We start from the raw sequence: 21,252 nt of genomic DNA, 5'->3' as shown, positions 1-21,252 counted from the left end.
GCTTGGCCACATCAGCCCAAGCTGTGCAGGTGGGAGCACAGCCCCCTGTGCTCCCCTGGGTGATTTAGTTTCATGGTGTCCCCTCAAAGGACTGCAGCCCATGGCAGCTTTTTAATTACTGATAGGCTGGAAGAGTTGGGTTTGTTCTGTCTGGAGAAGAGAAGGCTCCAGGGAGACCTTAGAGCCCCTTCCAGTGCCTAAAGGGGCTTTCAGGAGACCTGAAGAGGGACTTTGGGTAGGAGTGTGGAGCGACAGGACAAAGTGACATAGGGCAGAGTAAGATTGGACATAAGGAAGAAATGTTTATGATGAGTGTGGTGAAGCACTGGTACGCGTTTCCCAGAGCAGCTGCGATCCCTGCCAGTGTCCAAGGCCACGTTGATCTGGGCTCTGAGCATCCCAGTCGCGCGCGGGGAAGCCGGGCCAGGGGACCCTTTAACGCGCCTGCGCGCCCTCAGAACTACATCTCCCGGCGTGCCCCGCGGCGCGCCCGCCTTTTGCGCATGTGCCCACCTGGAAGCTTCCAGTCGTGGCGCGCGGTGGCCGCTGGGTAGAAGACGGGCGGTCCCCTCGGCGCCATTTTGTGGCGAGGCAGCGAGAGGCGCTGTGCGGGTGTGCTCGGTGTGAGGTGCCGGACAGCGCTGTGCGGGCTGCCTGCGGATCCTGGGCGGCGGCATGGGCTCGGACAAGAGGTGAGTGGCGACGGGAGGGCGAGGGGGAGACGGGAGGGGGGGCGGCGGGCGCTTCACGCTCTGAGCTCGGCCCGCTGTTGTGCCGCAGGGTGAGCAGGACGGAGCGGAGCGGCCGCTACGGCTCCATCGTGGAGAGGGAGGACCGCGACGAGCGGGAGTCCCGCAGCCGGCGCAGGGATGATTACAAGAGATCTAGTGAGGAGCGCCGCGGTGACCGCTACGATGACTATCGCGACTACGACAGCCGGGACTACGACAGCCGAGACTATGATAGCCGCGATAGCCGAGACTGCCGCGACTACGACAGCCGGGACTACGACAGCCGAGACAGCCGGGTCTGCCGGGACTACGACAGTCGCGACAGCCGCGATTGCCGCGACTACGATAGCCGCGATTGCCGCGACTACGACAGCAGGGACAGCCGAGACTACGATTGCCGGGACTACGACAGCCGGGATTGCCGAGACTACGACAGTCGCGATAGCCGAGACTACGATAGAGACTACGACAGCCGCGATTACGATAGCCCCGAGGTGAGCGGGGCCGGGGGGAGCCTGGAGCGGGGCCAGCACGGCGGCGTGTGCGGGGCTGGGGGAACCGGGGCCGGGTGCGACCCGGGGCGATACCCGAGGCCGTGGGGACCAGCCCCGGGCCGAGGCTCGGTGTCCATGTCTGTCCTGGGCCGGTGGCACTGCGGGCACACGCTGCGGGCAGTCGCGGGGACTAATCCTGGGCATTGGCTTCCAGAGGGAGCGGGAGCGCAGGAACAGCGACAAGTCAGAGGACGGGTACCATTCCGATGGCGATTACGGAGAGCACGACTACAGGAACGATATTAACGATGAGAAAGAAAGCAAGACCATCATGTTGCGTGGGCTCCCCATCACGGTTACGGAGAACGATGTGAGTAGCCGGGCAGGGCTGTGCGGGAGCGGCGGCTGCTGCCATTTTGTTGAACGCTGCATCATGGTGGCCCCTCTCCAGCGCTGCCGAGCTGCCATTTTGAGTCCTGAAAGCGTTTGAACTGTCACTGTTAGAGTGACAGAGGTCAGTTCAGCGTTAACCAGTTTCTTTCAAATGAAACAATCCGCGAATAGTTGTTTTTTCATGCATGTTTGAGTGCTTTCTGCAAGTGTGGATTTTAAACTACGTGCTCTTCGCTGCTTTTCTTTATTGGAGGGAAGAGGCAGGCGTTGGCTTCTTCCCACCGCAGCGAGAGGGGAGGGGGACTGAGACACAGAGGCGGCACTTCCTTCAGTTTTTCTGATCTTTATTGAGGTCAGAAGTTGTGCCTGATGGGGTCTCACACAGGCACCGAGCTCCTCAGCCAAGCACAGCCCCGCACAAAGCTGCTTTGTGCAGGCACAGCTGTGGGAGTCATAAAATGGCTGCTGCTGAGCTGACAGAGCAAGTATATGTGAGCTTGGTACTTGCTTATCTGCTTATCCTTTAATAGAAAGATGTTAAAGCTTTAGGGTTTTTGATTGTAGTTTTTTTAGGTTTTTTTTTTCCTTCCTTGCTGGATTATTTTGGTTACCAAGCTGTACGCCCACAACTGTTATTTGAGGGTTAGCCCTGTAAAAGCTGAGCTATTCCAGTTTGTTTTCAGGCAGGCGACTCCTCTGCCTCTGCGGTGTTTGTGTGTTGATTGCTAACACGGAGAATGCTTTTGCACCGTTTCTGCGGCGTTTTGTTTTCCTTTTTTTTTTTTTTACTGATTACTTGCTGCCCTCCTAATATTGAATGTCTTAATCACCACTTACTGCTCTAATATTTTCACAAGCGTTTCAGAACACTTTTTGTTTCTGAGGTATTGATATTGTAGCCCTACAGTCGTGCAGTAACTGTAACATAGTTTATATGAATGTTTAATTGTGGACTCATCTTGGGAGTGTAGGCAATGCATCTCAGAACTGCTAGTTGTTTTCTTAAGTTAACATTACTTCAACACTTCTGGTTGTGTATGCAATTTTCAGTTTTTTCCACATTTTTCATGAGAAAAAACTACTTGCATTGAAGATACTAATTACAGTCCGCATAAAAATGAGTAGCTTAAGATCAGTTTTGATTCTGCTGAGCAACCTTGTTATACGTAATGTAGTTTGAATTCTGTGAAAGCTGCTGAAAGACCTTTTATCTTCTGCTGTGGCATTAAAAACTTGGTGTTTCTTTTTCCTCCATGCCTCCCCCAGCAATTGCTTCCTGTGCCACAGCCTAAGCAGCTTTATTACAGCTGAAGAACTGACGTCTCTGTAGCGTTTTCTTTGAGGACACGTTCTTCACAAATCTACTTTATCTCCTCAAAAACTGGAGGGGATCTGTTAGAGGATGAGAACTTCAGCATGAGACTTAGCAATACATTCACCATGGAGCCGTGTATTTCATTGCCAGGAGCGAGGGATACTTAGATGTGCAGGAAGAGGGGGATGTTCCTTTTAAAAACTTGGGGTCAAGCATAGTGTTAGCCAAATCTAGCACAAATTACCTTGGAACACAACGTCATAGGGATTCAGATTCTGGATGATTCCGTGGCCTGAGTGAGGATGACGGTTCAGTGTAGCAAAGGGCTGTGTGGGCTCTCTGGTGCTTGTCAGAACCCTGTTGGGTTCTCCATAAAGGTTTTCTTTGTCACTGAGACTGTTGATGTTTTGTGTGCCACTTGTATGTACTGTAGGTTGCTTTTGTGACTTCTAGCTGTCTGCCAAGATGTGAAAAATTTAACCGTTTGATCAAAATCTTACGCAGATTCGCGAGCTTATTGAGTCCTTTGAAGGTCCTCAGCCTGCAGACGTGAGGCTGATGAAGAGAAAGACAGGTGAGAGCTCTTAATCCAGTTTTTGACATCACCTTCCTCTTCCCCAGCCCAAAAGAGTATCCAGAATTGTCCCCAAACTGCAAGCACATGCATTACCAAAAAAAAACAAAAACAAAAACAAAAAAAAAAAAAGGGTTTGCCATGGCTAAGGAATGTGGCTTTTTGGAAGACTTATAGATAGCTGGTCAACATGTTAAAAGAAGTCTGTCTACAGGGGGTTTTGTTAACAGGTATTGGTAAGTAATAATAGTGTAAACCCATTTAATAATATGTAGTCTGTTGCATGGTTACCATTAAACGTGGATTCGAATCGAGTGAAATGTAGCCAGTTAAGGCAGCTTGGTTCCTTGCCATGGCAAAATAACGAGCAGATCCCAGCAGTTGACGTCGCATTTGTAAAGCTGCTTTGTCATGAAGTAATGAAGCAGTTGGAGAGAGATTCGCCTGTTTTAAAGGAACTGACTAACACAAGTATCCCGTCTATATCTGAATGCTGTCTCTAGGTGTAAGCCGTGGTTTCGCCTTCGTGGAGTTTTATCACTTTCAAGATGCTACCAGCTGGATGGAAGCCAATCAGGTTGCTTCACTCACCAAGTCTAGATATTCCTGAAAATGGAACAAGTCTGTACAGTTAAAAAAAAAAAGGAAAAAAAATAGAGGTGGAAGGAGTGGTTTGTTCCATAACAGTGATTTAAAAGACTAAAAGCTTTGTATATATTAAAATTTGTAACAGTAGGACAAAATATAAGGAGAGAAATATTAGGAGAGAAAAATGACCATTTTGAGCACTCTCTGGTAAAATGTGTCGTTCTTTTAAATGGCTTTGTTGTGATTTAATTGGCTCGTGAAGATTTGGCTAGTAGCCCTTAGAAAATCCAAGCTCATTTCCACTTGGTGTTTCCTTCTCTGCTATCAGAGAAAGCACCGGATCTCCATGTTACGTAGTTATTAACCCTGAAAGACAAGTGGCTGTTCCCCCACTTAAAGAGGGAGAACTGGCACTTCTGGAGGAAAAAGCATGTTTATCCAACTAAATTAGGTAGAGTGAGTTCTCATACCTCTTATTCTCTGTATTTTGGCTTTTTAGTTAGTGTGACTTCATTAGGAGCCAAAACACAGTAAGAGTCCTCTGGTTTGTTTTCCCATGAGATTTTCCTGTGGTACTGCAGTTTCACTTGCTTTTGCTGCTTTTGAGTATTCATAACCTGTTTTAACAACAGACCTTAAAAATACTCTCAAAATGAGAAAACTATCAAGTCACTGTTTTCTCTTGCACCTGAGTATTTGATGCAGAGGTCCTGGGGCAGCATGATGAATAGTTTCCTGCTCTCTTTATGTTATAATAAAGCAATGGCACTGTAATGGGATTCATGGCAGTTCCACCAGATGGAACTTTTGTGCCTTATGCTGGAATAATGTTTCACAAGTCCCACACCATGGGTGATGTTCCAGCCAGAGAGCAGCCTTTGGATTCTGTTTTCCTGGCATGCTGCTCAGTAGGTCTGGTGGATGCAGTGGAAAGACTTACATCAAGAAATTAATGCTGAGCGCATTTTCAGAAATGAGATTATTTTAATGTATACAAAGCTGTACTGATCCGTAACTTATTGAAATATATTCAAATTCACTCCGGTAACCAGCCACCCCAGTAGTAGGGAAAACGTAGCCTGTCCCCAGCAGCCGGGTTGCTGACTTACATGACAGAATGATGTATTGCAACTATGCCAGCAGCCTTGTTTCTATGTGTGCACATCCAGTGAGTGCTGGGCCCTCCAACCCTCCCTCCTGCCGGTAGGAACAATGGCTTTGCCCTATTTAGTTGTGCAGAATGTGAGAGCCTTGTTCATGCTACGTGCTAGATCTGTCAGACCCTGTTGTCAGAAAAGCCACTGATCCTGACACTCTGTGGTACCTCTGCAGTAAATCAACCTGCAAAAAAAATGGTTTTTCTGTTGCAATGTCTGGGGTTTGACCTCTAACACGCACTTCCTCAGACATGCTTCCACCTGTTTGACCAAAATATGTTGATGGCCATATTTTGAAAGGGCATTCTGCATACCCATGCTTGGCAAAGCGTGAGGCTGAGAGTCAAGGCTTCTTAAATAGCTGTAAATTCCTAACTCCTCTGAAGTCAGAGTGAGAGGACATGCTGAAAGCATTATGAACTTTTCCTACCCCTGGAGAAGCTTCGCATGCAGTCTAGTTACTCATTTTGGAGAGCTCCTGCCTGAATGAAGAACACAAACCTCTCGTGCAGGCTTCCAATTGAACCGAGGCATTAGTCAAATGAAACCACTTGAGTTATGTTTCAGTTGATGCCACTTGTAATCCAGCCTTCAAGAAGTCTAAGCAGGGTCCCTTTGGGAGGAATTACTGTATTTTCAAAGGGACACTTCTGAAGTGTGCTTGGAAAAGTAATCCAAATATGGTGGTTAAAAGGTCTGGGGTATTTGGAGTAGGGGATGAAGTGAAGCAGTCACCTAAGGACATGTTTAAAAAGTCGCTCAGTGCTATACCAGCAGTGAATAGAAATGTGGGGGCAAAGAGACTCCTAAAAACGTGTTAATCCTGAACGCAACAGATTAGGACTTTGTCTCCTTCGAGACACTTCCTGGTTCCATGTCAGCGTTTAGTGTTTGGCAGCTTTTTCAACACTCCCTGATTCCGTTTATCTTTGCTCCACATCCCATTCTCTTACTGCCCTCGTCCTCCTCTCTGCAGGATTGGATGGGCAGGGTGTAGGTGGCCGTGGTTGTCCTCCACATCCTCCCCATATGTTGTCCATTTAATTCAGGAGCACTGATTCCTCCGAAGGGTGCTCTGCCATGGGAAAATGAACATGTGTGTCTCGATACAGGAATAATTGAAACCACTTCTTTTGCAGAAAAAGCTGGTGATTCAAGGGAAGCAGATTGCAATGCACTACAGCAACCCCAGACCGAAATTTGAGGACTGGCTTTGCAACAAGGTACAACGTGTGTTTTTGTTGGAGGAAGTTTGTCTTGACTCGGTGCTCTCCACTAGCTCAGTGGTTTGAACAAAGTGACACGTGATTCAGACGCCCTCCTACTGTCCATAGGATGTGGTAGGCATAGCGAGATGAGGGAATAAAAAAAGATTCGTAGCTGTGATGGCCACGGAGACAGAGCGACAGCAGTGTTACCCCCAGAGACACACAGATGGGCATGAGCTGTCCTTGATACTGAGTATGAAGTCATTAGATGATGACTAATCTAGTGTCAAAAAGCTGCTGTTCTGCTACAACCAGCTGTGCACTGCTCGTTTAACCTCCAAAGGTGAGATGATTTAGTAAGATGAAGACTGGGCTGTTCTGTCAACCTTTAACTATACCTTTTGCCCATAAAGTAAACTTACTCCCCAACCTGTGTTCCATTGTGATTTTGAAAGTAGTTACTGTGCCTGGGATTGTAAATTAAAGACCACACGGTTAAAATAACTAACTGATTTGGGATGACTAGGGAAAAAGTAACCGGGATGTTCTGAAAAGCAGCTGTGGTACAGATAAGGGTGGCTTTTGATGTTCTGGATTAATGTGGTGGGTTTAGCTTTGTTGTGTTATTTTGTGTGAATGTCTGAGTTTTGTTATTTTACAGCAACTGCAGCATTATTACAAATTATCCAAGTTCTTACTGGTCTTCTCTTGTTCATCATAGTGCTGCCTCTACAACTTCAGAAGGAGACTAAAATGCTTCCGCTGTGGAGCGGACAAATTTGGTACGTTACCTTGATCTCTTTATTGTGTTTGATTTTGTGGGAAATCCTGACCTGTGTAGGAAGCAAAGTTTATTGTAGGTCCTAGACTGGCTTTGTGAAATTCGAGCTTGACTGAATGAGCCATGTCCTGACTAAAATATTTTCTCTTCTTATGAAGATTCAGAACAGGAGGTACCACCTGGAGCAGCAGAAGCCGTTCAGTCTGTGGATTATTATTGTGATAGTAAGTTATCTTTGACTTATTGTAGAATATGAAATTTATACACGTGAATGTAAAATGTATTGTAGAATGTGAAATGTACTGAAAGTCCTTCCCATACCTCAGCCTGCCCGCTGAAGGACGTGAAATACTCTGCAGAGCCTTAGTGTGTGCACTGATGTTGTACCTCTTCTCCCCAGCCATCATTCTCCGAAACATTGCTCCTCACACGGTAGTGGAATCCATCATGACTGCCTTGTCTCCGTACGCATCCCTGGCTGTCAACAATATTCGTCTTATCAAAGACAAGCAGACCCAGCAGAACAGAGGCTTTGCGTTTGTGCAGCTGTCGTCTGCCATGGTGAGGGCCTTACTCATGCGCTCAAGAGAAACAGCAGGTTAACCTGCTTTTCTGGCTGCAGCATTTAGAGGTCTTGAGCTGTCTGAAGGACTGCCTCAGATCTCTGAGGGTTAATGGACATTCAGTGTGTCAGAGCTGTTCATCAGTAGCTGCAATTTGAAAGAAGGTGGTCTGGGATTTTTTGTTCACAAAAATTAAGATCTGGGGCACATCATGTGGGAGAAGGTGCATGGAATTAGGCTTCTTCCACCTTGAGAAAGGAGGAGGAGGCAGATGTTGCTCTTCTCTGCAGCATCCTGTTGGAGGTTGTGGGGACAGCAGACATATATTGTCGAGTATACACAGATAGGACAATGGGGAGCAGCCATAAATTGAAACATGGGAAATTGCGGTGAGGTACAAGGAAAACCTCTTAAGTTTCAGGGAGGTTAGGTACTAGCATGGGGTCCCTGAAGAGTGCTGTGTTCCTGGAGGTACATGTGGCACTGAGGGACATGGTTTAGTGGTGGACTTGGCAGTGCTGGATTAACAGTTGGACTCGATGATCTTCAAGGTCCTTTCCAACCTAAATAATGAGTCTATACCAAACTTGATCAGCAGTATGATCTGTTTGGATCTGCTTCAGTCAAAGTGGAGCAGGTTGTTGGACTTAAATGGGTGCCTGATCTCAATCTTGCTGGCCTCCCATTTGGAGTAATTTGGGGCTTTATAAAGCTAAGATTTTGGAATGTTTTTCATACTGAACAACCCATGGAAAAGCTCAGTATATGATCGGTTGCACTGTGCATGTGTATAGCATGAAGAGATGGAGGTGTTCTTATGACTTTAGCTCTTTTCAGCAGCTGCATATGAAAAGGTGGAGCTTTGGGAACTTCTGAATCCCCCTCAGTAACCTGCCTTTCATAATAATGAGTATTTCTCATTGTAGGATGCTTCTCAACTGCTGCAGATTTTACAAAGTCTTCAGCCACCATTAAAAATTGACGGCAAAACAATTGGTGTTGACTTTGCAAAGAGTGCCAGAAAGTGAGTTGCAATAGCAGTCGATTATGGTTTTTGGTTTTTTATTCACACTTCCCCCCCCCATTTATATTGGAGGTTTATTGTTGTCACCCAGGCTTTTTTTAAGATTATTCTAAATTATTCTAACTCCAGAGTTTTGTTTCCCTTATGTGTCTTGTGTTGCATGCATCCTGCTTTTCACTGTGTACGAGGAGAGTGAAAGCAGTGTTTCCCACCTCCCCTTTTTCCAGTCCTCTGAAGATAACAGCATAACTGCTTTTGTGCATAGCACACTTGTTTCCTTGGAGACCTACTGACTTATTACTGACTACAACAATGAACCTGAAGTTCCTTTGCTTGCCAAGCAGTGCTTTGGCTCATTCATTACATTCAAAATGTTTTATAACTGCCAAGAAATCCACGTGTAGGGGCAGACTCGACCTCCTTGCACAGGGAGACACTTCAGAACGAAAACAGCATTTACTGAGATGGCTGATTTTTGTGATTGCAGAGACCTGCTTCTCCCAGACGGTAACAGAGTCAGCGCCTTCTCTGTGGCAAGTACAGCCATTGCTGCAGCTCAGTGGTCGTCCACTCAGGTATGACTTGTAGGCTGTTGCTCATAGACCACATAATTTCCCTGCTGGCCACTTGCCTGATTGAATTGACCAGTGGCAGATCTGACTATGACACATCTGCTCTGACAGTCAGTTTGGAGCCTAAGCAGTGCTGAAATTCTTAAATGCAGTAAGTTACCTGTTCCTGACAAAAATCACCTTGCTTGAATTTCAGCCACAGACTGGAGAGGGCAGCACCCTTGACTACAGCTACCTCCAGTCAGGACAGGATGGCTACTCACAGTATGCTCAGGTTAGTAGTGGAGGTTGTGCTGTAACCTGTAGGTTGTTGTAAGTTGAGTATCCACTCACCTTGTGTTGTCATTCATTTCCCTTTTTAGTATTCCCAGGATTATCAGCAGTACTACCAAAATCAAGGAGTGTTGGACACAGACACAGCTACCATATCAGGTAGTGCTGATATGTAATTGTTTGTAATGCTAATTTTAAAATAGTGATAGTATTTTGCCTCAACCTTTATGTTATTTTGCTGTGTAAAAAGGAGACTTGGCTTATTTTGCTTTCGAGGCGTCTGAGGTTGTGTTGATAGAGAACTGTAACGGATTTGTTGAAGTGCAACTGCTTGTGCAAGATGAGAAACCTCTGTTTCAAACTGTTGGCAAAGGCCTTGAACTCATGAGAACAATGTGAGCAGCTCTAGCAAATGTTCAGCACTAGCGTTGTCAGAGGCCAGGAATTGCTGACTTTGGGAACAGAATATTTCCTCCTGAAAAGGAAACTTACTCCTTGTCTGTGTAGAAAATACTCACTGTGTATCTGTCTCCTTTTGAATGCTTATTGCCTTGTTTGGCTGCTCGAGCTGGAATTAGGAGCTGAAACTATAAACAAAGTAATTTTAGCCCTAGGATGCAGTCTTGTTTTACAAATTAGCGGGCTTACGCATTACCACTCTCTGTTGGCAGGAGCTCCGGTCACTACCACCACAGCTGCAGTTGTGTCCCAGAGTCCTCAGCTGTATAATCAGCAGACAAACTCACCTGACTCTCCGGTAATTACAGCACTGACGAGTCCTTGCTGTCGAAGCCAGGGTTATGTGGGATATAGGCTCAGCTGTAGCCTTTGCTTTTTAAAGTGGGTGGTACAGAAAGTGGCTGAGTGTCCATGGGTTAGTCACAGTGCTTGTGTTCACAAGTCACCTGCCATTTGTTTTCTGTGATCGTTTTGCTCTTTGCTGAAGGTGAGTGCCAGGTGTCCTGGTGAGGACGAGTTGGCTGTTGTAGCGTGGGGTGGGCTGCTCATGCCTTGGTTCGCTGTTCTTGTTTTCTTGTGCCTTGGTGACAGATTTTCTAATGGAGGTTGCCGGCTTGGGGTTTTTTTTCAGACACAATCAGCACCACCTACCACTAGCGCGCAAGCACAGGCAGCTCCCCCGACTGGCGTCGTGCCTGGAACCAAGTATGGTAAGTGCTCGGGAGCTGCTCGTGGGGACAGGTTTCTGTCACTGTGTAGCAAGAGAGGGACTCGGCTCTGGCCGAGTGCTCTGTCACCGTGTGTCGTCGTGAAGCTGCCCCTGGAACGCGTTCGCTGCACGGTTGTTTAAGAGCCCTTTACAGATGTGTCTGCCATCGTGGCTGCTAAATAATCTCCGAATTTTACCTGAAATGTAGAAAGATACCTGTCTGAATTCGTCTGGAACGACCATGTCCCACACTTTAATTTTTTTACAGCTGTCCCTGACACTTCCACCTACCAATATGATGAATCTTCAGGATATTATTATGATCCTATAACAGGGCTCTACTATGATCCTAATTCCCAGGTAAACACAAGTTCTTCCCACATGTCTTAACTGTTAAGGTCCATTAGTTTCCTATCTCTCATCATATGAGTGACATTTGAAGTGCACAACGTACCAAATGTTGCAGATAACTCTCAACAGAGTGTGTAGAGCTGGGACTTGACTTCCCCCTGGTATAGCCCTTCATTTTTCTTTCCTTTCCTTAATTTTCCTCCACATTTGGCCCATATAGGATTAGCACTTGTCACAGCCACTGTAACTGAGCTATGTCGTTGCGGAGTGCCCAGCAAAGTGCACCCAGCTCTGGGCTCTGGTGGGTCGTCTCTTGGGAGAAGCAAAAGGTTCTCCGTAGTGCTGTTGGGCAGCACCGCCTGTGTTTGGGGACAGAGGCTTCAGCCACTTCCTGTCTTTTGACTCCTCTGTGGAGTCTGCAGAACTTGTTTGGACTCTACAAAACGCCTTCCCGTGTGATGCAGTAGTCTGAATCAGCTTGCTTGGGTTCTCCCGTGGACACCGAGCTCACGCGAGTTGTTTTAACTGTCTACCTCTCCTTCCCTCTGGCAGTATTACTACAATGCCTTAACCCAGCAGTACCTGTACTGGGATGGCGAGAAGGAGACGTACATGCCTGCTGCAGAAGGTGTCACGTACCAACAGACAGCTACCACAACCACCACCAAAGAAGTGAAGGAGAAGAAAGAGAAGCCTAAAAGTAAAACAGCTCAACAGGTAAACGACAGAACGAGATCACAACGGGGATGAAGTGTTCTGTGGAATGTGATAATAGTTCTCCTTTTTCATGGCAAAGGAAATCCTAGGTTATTAAATGGGGGGGGTGCATGCCTGCAGTTTGCAGGCATTGTAGGGAGCTGAGGAGAGGTGGAGTTGGCAAGGCTTCAGTGCAGAAATAAGCTCTGCATAGGAGGAGTGCTTATGGAATCCTGCCAGGACCAGTGGGAGTATAACTGAGCCGTCACTTAGAGGATTAGCTTGATAAGAAGGGTTTGTACAGTAAAAGCAGCAAGCTGCGGTATCTTTGAACACTGTATACAGGGAAACAGCTGCACTACATCCAGTGTGCCGGGGTTTAAAAATAAAAGGTAGTGGGTTGACTTCTTCTGAAACCGCATGTGAGATTGAATGCGTGTCATAAGAGATTGATAGCTGTGAGGGAAGCTGTGTGAGCAAACCACTCGGCATTTCAGATTGCTAAAGACATGGAGCGCTGGGCAAAGAGTTTGAACAAGCAGAAAGAGAACTTCAAGAACAGCTTCCAGCCACTGAGCACCAGGGAGGAGGAACGGAAGGAGTCAGCAGCTGCAGATGCAGGCTTTGCACTCTTTGAGAAAAAGGTGAAGGTGCTGGCCGTGGTGTGTGGCAGGGGGGTGGTGTGGCAGAGAGCTCAGTTCTCATGATGGTCTTGTCTCATCCAGGGAGCTCTGTCTGAGCGACAGCAGATCTTGCCAGAGGTGTTGAAAAACGGGGATGATGAAAATCCGCTGAAGGTGAGTGTGATACCTGGCAGAGGTATTACCAAAGGTTACTGGTGAAGCACTGGAGAGGAGCTCTAGCAGATACTTGCTTTCCAGCCTGCATGTCCATGATATCACCTGTAAAAAGTGGTGGTTGTAGTGATGACGGTGCGAGTGCAATAGGGTGAGTGACTGAGATACGCTGAGAAAGGCTGTGATTCCTTCTAGCCTCAAGAGCTCAGCTGAGGTTTTGAGGTTTCTAAATATGGTGTACTTAAAAGTATTGTTTGGCTAGTGGAAAATAAGTCTAACAGCCACGTAGCATGTGGTTCTTTTGAGCTGCAGTACTATAAAAATGTGGGCCATTACTGAATAAAACACGGACCCTTGCAACAGAGGTGGCAGGGAAGTCTGAAATACTGAACACTACCTTTGCTTCAGTCTTCACTGCCAAGGCCAGCCCTTTGGAATCTGCCCCAGGAGAACACAAGAACTATCACTGTGAGGGTGACTGAGCACTGGAACAGGTTTTGTAGAGAGGTTGTGGAGTCTCCTTCCCTGGAGATACTTAAAGATTGTCAGAACACAGTCCTGAGCCGTATGTGCTGGGGGACCCTGCTTGAGCAGGGAGGTCGTTCTAGATGGCCTCCAGTGGTCTCTTCCAAACTTACCCATTCTGTGATTTCGTCCTTAGCAATGGGAGAGCAATGCTCCTCCTGTGATAAACACACATCTGCTGCCAACTGTTGGCACTGCCCTTAATGCTGTCCTTCCTTTCCAGCGTGGCCTCGTGGCTGCCTACAGTGGTGACAGTGATAACGATGAGGACTTACTGGAAAGAATGGAGAATGAGGAAGAGAAGCTGACTGACTGGAAGAAGATGGCTTGTCTGTTGTGTAGAAGGCAGTTCCCAAACAAAGATGCTCTGATTAGGCATCAGCAGCTATCTGACTTGCACAAGGTATTTGCACTATGTGGTCAGGAAGGTACTTGGATGCCATAATTCAGTGTGTAAACCAAAGCCATGATGCATATTGCTGTTTGGAAAGCTATTAAAAATAGGTGCAAGTGGATTGTTGCTCTCCCAAAATTCAGCTACTTTAAAAGAACTGTTGTGCACTTCATGTTGTTAAAGTGAATCTCTTCTTGTTTCAGCAAAACATGGATATCTATAGAAGATCAAAGCTTTCCGAGCAGGAACTTGAAGCCTTGGAGCTGCGTGAGAGAGAGGTCAGTGTTGAGATGAGCAGATGAGTAGCTAATGGAAAACCTGCATAGGTGATCTGTTGAGCTCTCCTTATCCTGACCCACGTCACTTGAAATAATCCTTGTAAGCCAACCCCTTCTCCGGTCAAGGTTCAGAGCTGCCCTGTTACATGGAAAAAAGTGTCCCATAAACCACAGCTACTGCTTAGCAGGGAAGGGTCACTCCACCTCCAGCTCAGGGCTGCCAGACTGGGACCAGAAACTTTCGAGCCTCTTCGTACCTCAGTGCAGCTTCAGATGTTCTCCAGGGACTTGGGTCTGGGGTTCTGCTGCCTGTGGTTTTAATTTTAGTGGGCTACAATATATAGCTTTCTGCAGCAGCAGGCATTTAGCTGACTTCCATAGCTCAAAGATGAACAGAAGTGTCTTGGAATCCATGGTAACTGCGTTTGCTTTATGCAGATGAAATACAGAGACAGAGCGGCTGAGAGGCGGGAGAAGTACGGCATCCCAGAGCCCCCGGAGCCCAAGCGCAAGAAGGTCTATGATGCTGGCACAGTGTATGTATCCAAAGCTGCTCAGCCATGGCTTCAGTGCACAATGAGCAGTTGGGTTTACTCATCTCTTCTTCCTGCAGGAATTACGAGCAGCCCACCAAAGATGGCCTTGACAACAGTAATATTGGCAACAAGATGCTGCAGGCCATGGGCTGGAGGGAAGGTTCAGGCTTGGGAAGGAAATGTCAGGGCATCACAGCACCCATTGAGGTAAGAGGGATGTCTCCTTGAGGAGGTTTGGTGCTTTTCTTTCTTTTTAACCAGAAGCAGTTGCTGCTCAGGATCTCTGGAGGAATAAGCTCTGCCATTCACAGTAAAGCTACCACTGTTCACATTGGCTCTTGTGCCTGTTTGTCCCATCAGGTGCTAAAGCAGAGGCAGGGCTGTGCTTCCTTCCTTTGGCGCTGCACTCCTGAGGGTCTGTGGCAGTGGTACCCCAGAATGGGCTTCGTCCTGCTGCCTTTCCTGGCCTTGCATATGCTGTTAGGAACTGTTCTGTGCAGTTTCATTCCTGCTCCTGTTGGGGCGGGGTCAGAGTAGCGTGAAGGCAGTGAACATGAGGTGATGTGTGTACTCTGGTCTCCTGTGTCTGTGTTTATGGCTGTGGGGATCCACACGGGAACTTGGGAAGGTTGGCTGGACTGATGAGTTTTTTGGCAGTGCCCCCGTGGTGGTGTGGCCACTCAAGGCAGAGCTGAAACATGTCTCTCTTCCCCTGCAGGCCCAAGTACGAATGAGAGGAGCTGGCTTGGGAGCCAAGGGCAGTTCCTACGGCGTCTCCACTGCAGATTCGTACAAAGATGCCGTGCGGAAAGCCATGTTCGCCCGCTTCACGGAGATGGAGTAATAGTAACGCCTCTGGCCTGCGAAGCACTTCTTGTTAGCAAGAACTGACTGTTAATCTCTGTAGCCTTGGTGACCTGGCTATATTCTGGTTTTGGTTTAGAGCTGACCATTTCATTCCCTTGGACGTTGTTCCCTGCTCAGCATGTAACACTTCCATGAGCAGATTGTTTGAACTGGCCCAACTTCATGCTGGAAAGCTCCTCGTTAGACCAAGGGGGACACTGATCTTTGTACGGTCGTGTATATAGTGTAATGTATTCTGTGTTTTAGTGTGTTTTCCAGCTGCTGCTCCTGCCCTCTGGAGCAGCAGCAGGACCTGTTAGCTGTGGTTTCAAACAGTCTCTACTCTCCTTTTGTTGTATTGTCTGTCTTTGTTTTTTTGGAAAATTTTCCTGTACATTTTGTATGATACATCTTTGTATAGACTTTTTGAAGACTTTGATTCTAGTTGCCAGTTTGGCTCATTTCCAAAAGAAATACATCCAGAAATTATCCTATTTCTGTTTGTTGGTGGGTGAATGAAGAATTAAGTTGCCAATGCTGCTTGTCCTTTCTGTCATTCTACTTCTTCCTTGACGAGACTTCATCCTGGAGTCTGCTCCATGCGGCACTCTGCTCGCCTCCCTCCTTTTATCCCTGCACTGTGCCTTGTTACCAGTGTCGTTCTCACAGCTCCAGCATGGATGGTGGCTGGTGGAGTGTCAGATCTCTGTGTAGCCCTTCCTGTCACAGCTGTAGGAGCAGGAGAGAACCAGCAGCAGTGTCTGCAGCTTGTGTGTCCTGCCCAGGAGCCTCTGCTGGCCCGGTGGGGGCCAGAATGTACGGCACTTGTGGGGAGGTTCCTGTGCTCCACCTCAGCTTCCTCTGGCCTCCCTGGACACAGCGTGGGGAGCTGCTGCAGGCTGGGTGACAGTGAACCTGGTCCTTCCTGAGGTGTCCTGCAGCTGTTCAGTTACTGCCTTCCTGTTCCACTGCCTGTGTTGTGCCTGCCTTGTCCATCCTCCTGTCCTCTTCCCAAGAACCAAGATAAGCAGGGCAAGGCTCAGCCCTGAGCTCTGCCTTTACTGATGCTGTTGGCTGTGGGTCTTGCTCAGCCTCCACACAAAAACTGGGAGTGGTCTTTCCTACTGTCCATATGGGCACAGGAACAGGTTAGGATGAAACAGGAGCAGCTTCACCACTCGCTCTTGGTGCAAGGCCTTTCTGTGGGTTGAGCCCAGCTCTCCAGGGCTGCTGTTTGGGATGGGGGAATCCCGGTTTGCCGGCTGCTGCAGCTGCCTCTGCACCCTGTGACACGGTCAGACTGCTGCCTGATCTGGGTGTCTTGGGGTGATCGGAGGTGGGGAATCCCTCCACCCTTGTCTCAGGGGGTGAGACCCGAGGGGTTATGGTCCCTACCCGAGTGCCCGGGCCGTGCCACCAGGTGGCAGGCGTGGCCCGGCTGTGACAGCCAGGCTGTGACAGCCCTGTCGTGGCACGTTCTCTCCGTGCAGGGCAGCCAAGCATCGCCGAGGCTCCAGGGCAGGGGATTGCAGCTGTGCTGCATCCCAGCGTTCGACATCCCCCCTTCTGCTCTGCAGAGGAAGCGGGGTGGCTTTAAACCAAAGTGCCAGCTCCCTGCCTCAGCTTCCCCCCAGGATCAGGGGAGGGAAGGCAGGCCTGGTGCACTGCAGTGGGGATGGCTGTGGCAGCTCTCCCCTCTCTATGTACCGTCTGGCAAAGCGATGAAGTGCTTTGCTGCTCTGGGCTGTAAATGGGGCAGTCTGTTTCCCAGCAGGTGGGCTCTGTGGGTCGATAAAGTGCATTTATGTAGCTCAGCTTCTTGCCAGCCCATCGATCCCCCTTCCCAGCACATCATCCTGATGAGGGGTGATACCCTGGGCACAGGGAGGAGAGGGCCTGCAGTGGATATAGCACAGCTTTGTCCTGGCTCTGTCTGGCTCCTGCCAGGCTCTCCCTCTTTGCTGCAGCAAAGTGCTGCCCCAGGGCCAGAAGCTGAACCAGCCCCAGCCAGTATCTCCAGCAGAACAGTTGCAGTGGGGAGCCAGGAGCGTGCCACGGGGGCACAGGGACCCCACTTCCTGCTCTGGCGATAACTGCTAGAACAGGGTGCCCAAAGCAGGGCCCCTGCCTGGGGCAAGGCTTTAATGGGGTCCTGGGCTCGCAGCCAACCCCACTTGGTGGATGGTTTAATGCCCCATTCCTGGGGGAAGGTGTTGCTGCTGGGCACCCAGGGAATAGGAGAAGCTGTGGGGATATGCAACTCCTCTACTCCCAGACATGCTCCGGAGCCCCATGCCAGGCACTGGAGCAGGGCATGGAGACACTGCCGCCTGCCAGCACCAGCACCTCCAATTTAGGCAGCGCAGCGCGGCTGTTCGTGACTGAATGTGCCGTGGCCCACTGCCTTCAGAGGGACGTGGTGTCCCTGCCTCCCTGGGGACCGACCTCTGGGGGTGGGAGGAGAAGCCAGCCCCAGAAGTGTGCAGTGAGGAGGCAGGATCCCTTCCAGAGCAGAGGGGAGCTCCCTCAGGTGCAGCCTCCCACTGGGGCTGAGCAGCCAAGACTGATCCTGATGCAGGGTGCCATGGCCAAAATGCCAGGGGTCTAAAGCTGGTCCCACTAGGAATGCAGAGGGACATAGTGTGCTGGAGAAAGGCTTTTGCAGCCAGGCAGTGGCAGGAGGAAATACAGAGCAGTCCCTGGCTGGGCAGAGCTGCATTGCACTCCTGTGCCTCAGTTTCCCTATTGCTGAGCAGCCACGAAAGTCTCTCCTCTGTGGCTGACAGTGGGAGAGTAAAGGCACCAAGCCCCAGAGCAGGCTGAGACCCCAGACTCTAACTGGGGACACCCAAAGGAACCCTGTGCCCTTTGCAGGGGGCAATAGGCACATGAGAGCAGAACTGCAGCCTGGGGCTCCTTCCAGGCACGGGGCAGCTGCAGAGTGACTTCCAAGGCCTCTGCTCCAGCAGGACTGCAACTACAATATGCAGAATCCAAGGTCCCTGTTGGTGTGGTTTTAAGGTTTGGGATTTTTCTGGCTGGATTCCAGCATTATTAATAATAAAACTCCTGAGCCTGATATGCCCTGGCTTTCCAGGAGGCCTTGGGAGCATTGCGAGCTCCTGCATGCTAATTGAGGCAAGGAAACTGGCCAAATCGTTAGTGTGAACAGCTTCTCTCCTGAGCACTCCTTAATCGCTGGAGTTACCAACCCATGGCGGAGCTCAGCACTCTGCATGGCCAGCCCCAGGCTTGCCTTGCTCGCTTGCACAATCACTGAAATGCTGCTGGCAGACAGGAAAACATCCCTGCACTGCTGGTTGGGGCTATCAGAGACCCGGGATGCAGGGGACCAGTCTGGAGCCCTCACCGCAGCAACGCATGCTTGGGGTGCTCACAGGGGTTTGGCTGTGCCTCAGGGCTTGGTGCAATTTGGGTTGGCTTTCCTGTGTTTCCCCTCTGCCAAAAAGCCTCCAGTGCCCAGCAGTACAGGCATGGAGAGAGCCGTGACCCAGGACCACCTTGGCTGTCCGTGTGCCCAGTGCCAGCCAAACCCAGGCACCCAAAGCTCCATGGGGTTTGTATCCTGATGCCAAAAGGTGATCTGGAACAGGAGGTGGTGTTTGCTGCCATGGAAGAGCCTGAGGTGGGGGGCACAGGCACACACGTATGTGTGTTTATGCACCTGTGCACACATGTGCTCGTGCTCCCCTCCAGTGCCTTTCCCCACCTGCCATGGGGGATTTAACACGGCTGCTTCCCCTTCCCCTTCATGGTGGTCCATCCTCTCCTGAGCTACTAGATGTGTCTGAACTACTTTGAAATTGCCCTGGAATAGCTTTCCCTATTTTACTCAAATGTCCCATGACCATCTGGCTCTGGCCTCAGCCATGGGGCTGTGGTAGGAGGATGGGCAGGCCCACAGTGTGGCATCCTGCCAACGCATCATGGGTACTGCTGTGGTCCCCCTGCAGCCCACCTGTTTGCTGGGGGGATGCTCCAAGGACAGGAAGAGAGCAGCTGAGGGGGAGGGTGAGAAGGTAAAAAGACAGCTCCTTCCCTGGGGGAGTGCTGGCACCCTGTTCCAAACAGTGCCAGCACCCCCTCCTGCCCCATGGCACAGAGTCCCTGTGGCCCTGGACAAGTGGCCATGTCACCCTGGCCAACCTCTCTCCACAGTCCCACAGTATCAGGGTGGGTGAGGAAAAAAAGATATGTCCCTCATCCCTCAGCTATTTTGACCGAGAGCCCGGTTCTGGCTTGGGGACTACACTGTCCAGGTTTCCCTGCTGGGGAGTGAAAAAAGATGGTTTTAATTGACTCACCATCTGCAGCAACATGGACACAGTTTGCAGCCTTGGGGGTTGGAGTGGGGGGCTCTGTTGGAAGAAACCAAAACCAAATGGGAGCTGGGATCCCGGGGCCTGGGACCTGCGGCTGCATCCAGCATGGTTATCCCTTGTCCAGGCAGCTTGCGCTGTCCTGGGCACTTGGACACCTTCCAATGCCTGGCTCTCACAGGGGAGATGCTCCAGCCTTGCAGAAATGCTGAAACAGGCTGATTTGGAGGGTAAAGAAATGGTTTTCCCAGCAGAGACTCTTCCCTGCCTCCGGCAGTGAGCCGTCGATCACCAGCCAGGCAGCCCTGGAGCCGCGGAGTGCTGGGTGGATGCTGCACAGAGCCGCAGGCAGTGGAGGCGAGCCCCGGGGGGAGAGGGCGAGGGGGGCTGGCCGGCGGGACCGAGGGGCCGCGGGCAGCTGGGCAAGGTCGTGTCAAGGCAGAGAGAGGGGGAGCAGCTCGGGTCCTTTGCCAGGTGTGGGAGCAGGGGGTCCACTCACCGTCTCTGCCGGGAGGGAACTTGGATGGGAGACGGTTTCATGTCAAAAACGCTTTCACAGGAATTCGTCACCACTTACAAAAATCACTTTACCTCCACCCTTTTTTTTTTCCCCTTTAGCGGCAACCAGACCTGAGGGGTGCGTGCATGCAGGTGTGATGGGGAAATGGGGACTGGGGCCTTTTTGCTACAGTCCCTAAGAAAAATTTATTTGGTGCTTGTTCCCCTCCTCCAAAGCCTGGTTTGGGGAGAGAAACTGCTTCCTGCAGCAGGAAAAACCGGGCAAGAAAGGGGCTGTGTTTCTCCCAGCTTATCCCACTGTGGTTGCTGAAGTGTTGACCCCGTCCTGGGCACCCCAAAACATCTGTGGGCTCTGGAAGCTGCTTAAAACCCACCTCCCCCCCAGGTCCATCCCTCTCCTCGGCGGGATGTGCCCGCAGCATCATTAGCGCTCATCTAGTCACCGCCGCGGCGGCTTGAACCCATTTGAAATGCACTTGAAAAGGGCGGATTTGATGGGAGGAATGTGACGGGTTTTTGTTCTCCGAGCCCCCCGGTTGAAGCTGCTCGTAATGAAGAGCTGTGACTTTCACTCGGGTTATTTTGGGATGGACTACTTTTTTTTCCGAGCTGGTGGAAGACCATCAAAGCGGCGCTTTGAAAAATGTCCCAGTGTATAAATAACTCTGCTGAGAGCAGAATAACGCGGGCTCCCGCGCGCGGCGCGCCGAGACGAGGCAGACGGCATCTGCCGCGCGACGTTGCATTATAAAAAGGAATTATTCATCCCTTCCTCTAATTAACTGGGTACTGCTCACCCGCGCAGGAGCGATGGCCCGGCACGGGGAGCGCTCCCGGCCATGCCAGCAGAGCGGATGCTGCTCCCGGGGCCCCTCCGTGTATCCCCCCCCAGCCCCTCCTGCCTTCCAGCACCAGCAGCGGGTGGGAGCAGCAGGCTGGTGCTGCCCTGTCAGGGTGGAATGGCGAGGTGGGCGAGCAGGGAAACCCGAATCTCCGGGGGACTCGCTATCACTGGAAAACACCTGATCTGCTGCCTTGCCACCTCTTCCACTGAAATCCAAGCAAAGGGAGCAGGATGAGGGCCAAGCCCTTGGCATCCTGATAGTTTGTGGCTTTCAAGGCTGTGTTT

General features: G+C 50.0%; 1 protein-coding gene across 1 annotated transcript; it reads left to right on the top strand.

The window, feature by feature from the left end:
* The first annotated feature begins 545 nt into the window (after window positions 1–545).
* On the top strand, window positions 546–15,799 carry RBM5 (RNA binding motif protein 5). The gene is made up of 24 exons (XM_032698797.1): window positions 546–692; window positions 781–1,225; window positions 1,440–1,595; window positions 3,438–3,507; window positions 4,011–4,084; window positions 6,392–6,475; window positions 7,182–7,242; window positions 7,400–7,465; window positions 7,642–7,802; window positions 8,731–8,828; window positions 9,316–9,403; window positions 9,597–9,674; window positions 9,763–9,832; window positions 10,345–10,430; window positions 10,764–10,842; window positions 11,110–11,201; window positions 11,745–11,909; window positions 12,386–12,532; window positions 12,614–12,685; window positions 13,434–13,613; window positions 13,808–13,882; window positions 14,321–14,418; window positions 14,496–14,625; window positions 15,137–15,799. The coding sequence occupies exons 1-24, from the start codon at window positions 676–678 to the stop codon at window positions 15,260–15,262; spliced, it is 2,718 nt and encodes a 905-aa protein (XP_032554688.1). The 5' UTR covers window positions 546–675; the 3' UTR covers window positions 15,263–15,799.
* The last annotated feature ends 5,453 nt before the right edge of the window (window positions 15,800–21,252 follow it).

This window comes from Chiroxiphia lanceolata, chromosome 11 (genome assembly GCF_009829145.1).
Source record: "Chiroxiphia lanceolata isolate bChiLan1 chromosome 11, bChiLan1.pri, whole genome shotgun sequence".
NCBI lineage: Eukaryota > Metazoa > Chordata > Aves > Passeriformes > Pipridae > Chiroxiphia > Chiroxiphia lanceolata.
The sequence above is the reverse complement of the archived record's forward strand: the minus strand, read 5'-3'. Positions and strand labels throughout refer to the sequence as shown.